This window comes from Capricornis sumatraensis, chromosome 5, assembly GCF_032405125.1.
Source record: "Capricornis sumatraensis isolate serow.1 chromosome 5, serow.2, whole genome shotgun sequence".
NCBI lineage: Eukaryota > Metazoa > Chordata > Mammalia > Artiodactyla > Bovidae > Capricornis > Capricornis sumatraensis.
The window spans coordinates 111,320,958-111,322,907 of NC_091073.1; the positions used below are offsets into that span (position 1 = coordinate 111,320,958).

General features: G+C 42.2%; 1 protein-coding gene across 1 annotated transcript; it reads left to right on the top strand.

Moving 5' to 3' along the window:
- The first annotated feature begins 508 nt into the window (after window positions 1-508).
- LOC138080094 (olfactory receptor-like protein OLF3) lies at window positions 509-1,450 on the top strand. The gene has a single exon (XM_068973024.1). The coding sequence runs from the start codon at window positions 509-511 to the stop codon at window positions 1,448-1,450; it is 942 nt and encodes a 313-aa protein (XP_068829125.1).
- Window positions 1,451-1,950: the final 500 nt, after the last annotated feature.

Here is a 1,950-nt window from a genome sequence, read left to right on the forward strand (position 1 = left end):
GATTTCATGAATACATTCCATTGAGGAGGGGTGAATACAGTTGTGTCTGAGACATCCAGAGAGTAAACAAACAAGCAAACAAAAAGTTAAATGGTACTGAACCTCATGTAGAATTCAGAAGAAGATCTTTCATGTGGGCTAAAAACTTGCTCACCAGAAAGACAGTAATTACCCCCTCTAATAACTACTAAGTTAACTAGAATTTTAAATCTAAACACTTCATTAATTTCCTTCCTTCATTTAAGAGTAGATATATGTTCTAATAAATTGAATTTCAAGAATGTAACCTTTTTTTCCCCTTGATTTCCAGCTGCACAACTGGGTACTGTTACATTCTTCCTCTACAGATAACATTAAACAGAGTTTGGATGACGATCTGGCTGAGACATTCAGGGAGAACTTTAAGTTCAAATGGGTAGGTTCTCCATGTGGTATGAAAGCCACCTTCCAATTCTGAGTTTCTTTAATTCATCATTTTGACATCTTTAGTTCAGTTCTTAGAAACTAAATGGGTCAGGGGAATAAAACGCAGACATGGATGAGTGAGTTCATTCTGCTGGGGCTGTCCAGCAACTGGGGGATTCAAGTCTCCCTCTTTGTCTTGTTCTTGGCTATGTACTTGGTGACTATTGTGGGAAATGTCCTCATCCTTCTTCTGATCAGACTGGACAGCAGGCTTCATACCCCCATGTATTTCTTCCTTAGTGTTTTATCTCTTGTGGACCTTTGTTACTCAAGCAGTATTGTCCCTCAAATGCTGGTCCACCTGCTCTCAGTCCAGAAGTCCATCTCATTCTACAGCTGTCTGATCCAGCTCTCTATATCCCTGGCACTGGCTGCGTCTGAGTTCCTGTTGCTGGGGGCCATGGCCTATGACCGCTATGTGGCAGTGTGCCACCCACTACACTACACGGTCATCATGCATGGAGGGCTGTGTCTGGGACTGGCTGTTGGCTGCTTGGTGGCCGGTTTCACGAATTCGTTGATGGAGACAGTCATCACCTTTTGGCTTCCCCTGTGTCACAATGTCATTAATCACTTTGGTTGTGAGACCCTAGCAGTGCTGCGGCTAGCCTGTGTGGATATCTCTTTCAACAAGGTCATGGTGGCCATCTCAGGATTTCTGATGATCATGCTTCCCTTTTCCCTGGTTCTGTTTTCCTATGGTCGTATAGTTGCTGCCATTCTGCACATTCATTCTGCTCAGGGACGTAGCAAAGCATTTGGGACGTGCGCCTCTCACCTCATTGTGGTTTCCATGTGCTTTGGAACAGCCATCTTCACCTACCTGGGGCCACGGTCCGCCTACTCAGTGGAAGGGGAGAAGATGGTTGCTCTGTTCTACGCTGTAGTGGCCCCTATGTTGAACCCCTTGATTTACAGCTTGAGAAATAAAGATATTATGGCTGCTCTCAGTAAACTTTTAGAGAAATTCAGAGACAAAGGGTAAAGACTATAAGAACTTCTTGTTATCTATCATCAAAATCAAAAAGATTAGGTAAGTGAAGGTGGGACTGCCACATGTACACTAAAGACTATTATGGCCAGATCCTGGATTTCAAGTGGAGAATTTCTCCACATAATTAATGGATTTCCTCATGTAGGCCAATACCAGGTAATTTACATACCAGTGATTCATGAAAGGGCCTTTTCTTAGACCGTCTTATCTCAGGTATCCAGGAGTATTTAGGATTCTTCTCCCATTTTTACATTTTATTAGCCTGTTGATGTTTAAAGGAATAATGCATGGCTTCATCAGCAGACCTGGTTTGTGGATTGAATGGATAGATGAATTCTGACAATTAGGCCCACTTACACTTTTGTGGATTAGAAGAGAGAATGTCTGTTTCTCTTTCTACATGACAGTACTCCAATTGTTTTTAGAACAGCTTGATTTCCTCCAAACGGTTTTTTCAACTCCTTAAGAAAAAATAACATCAATTTTGGAGC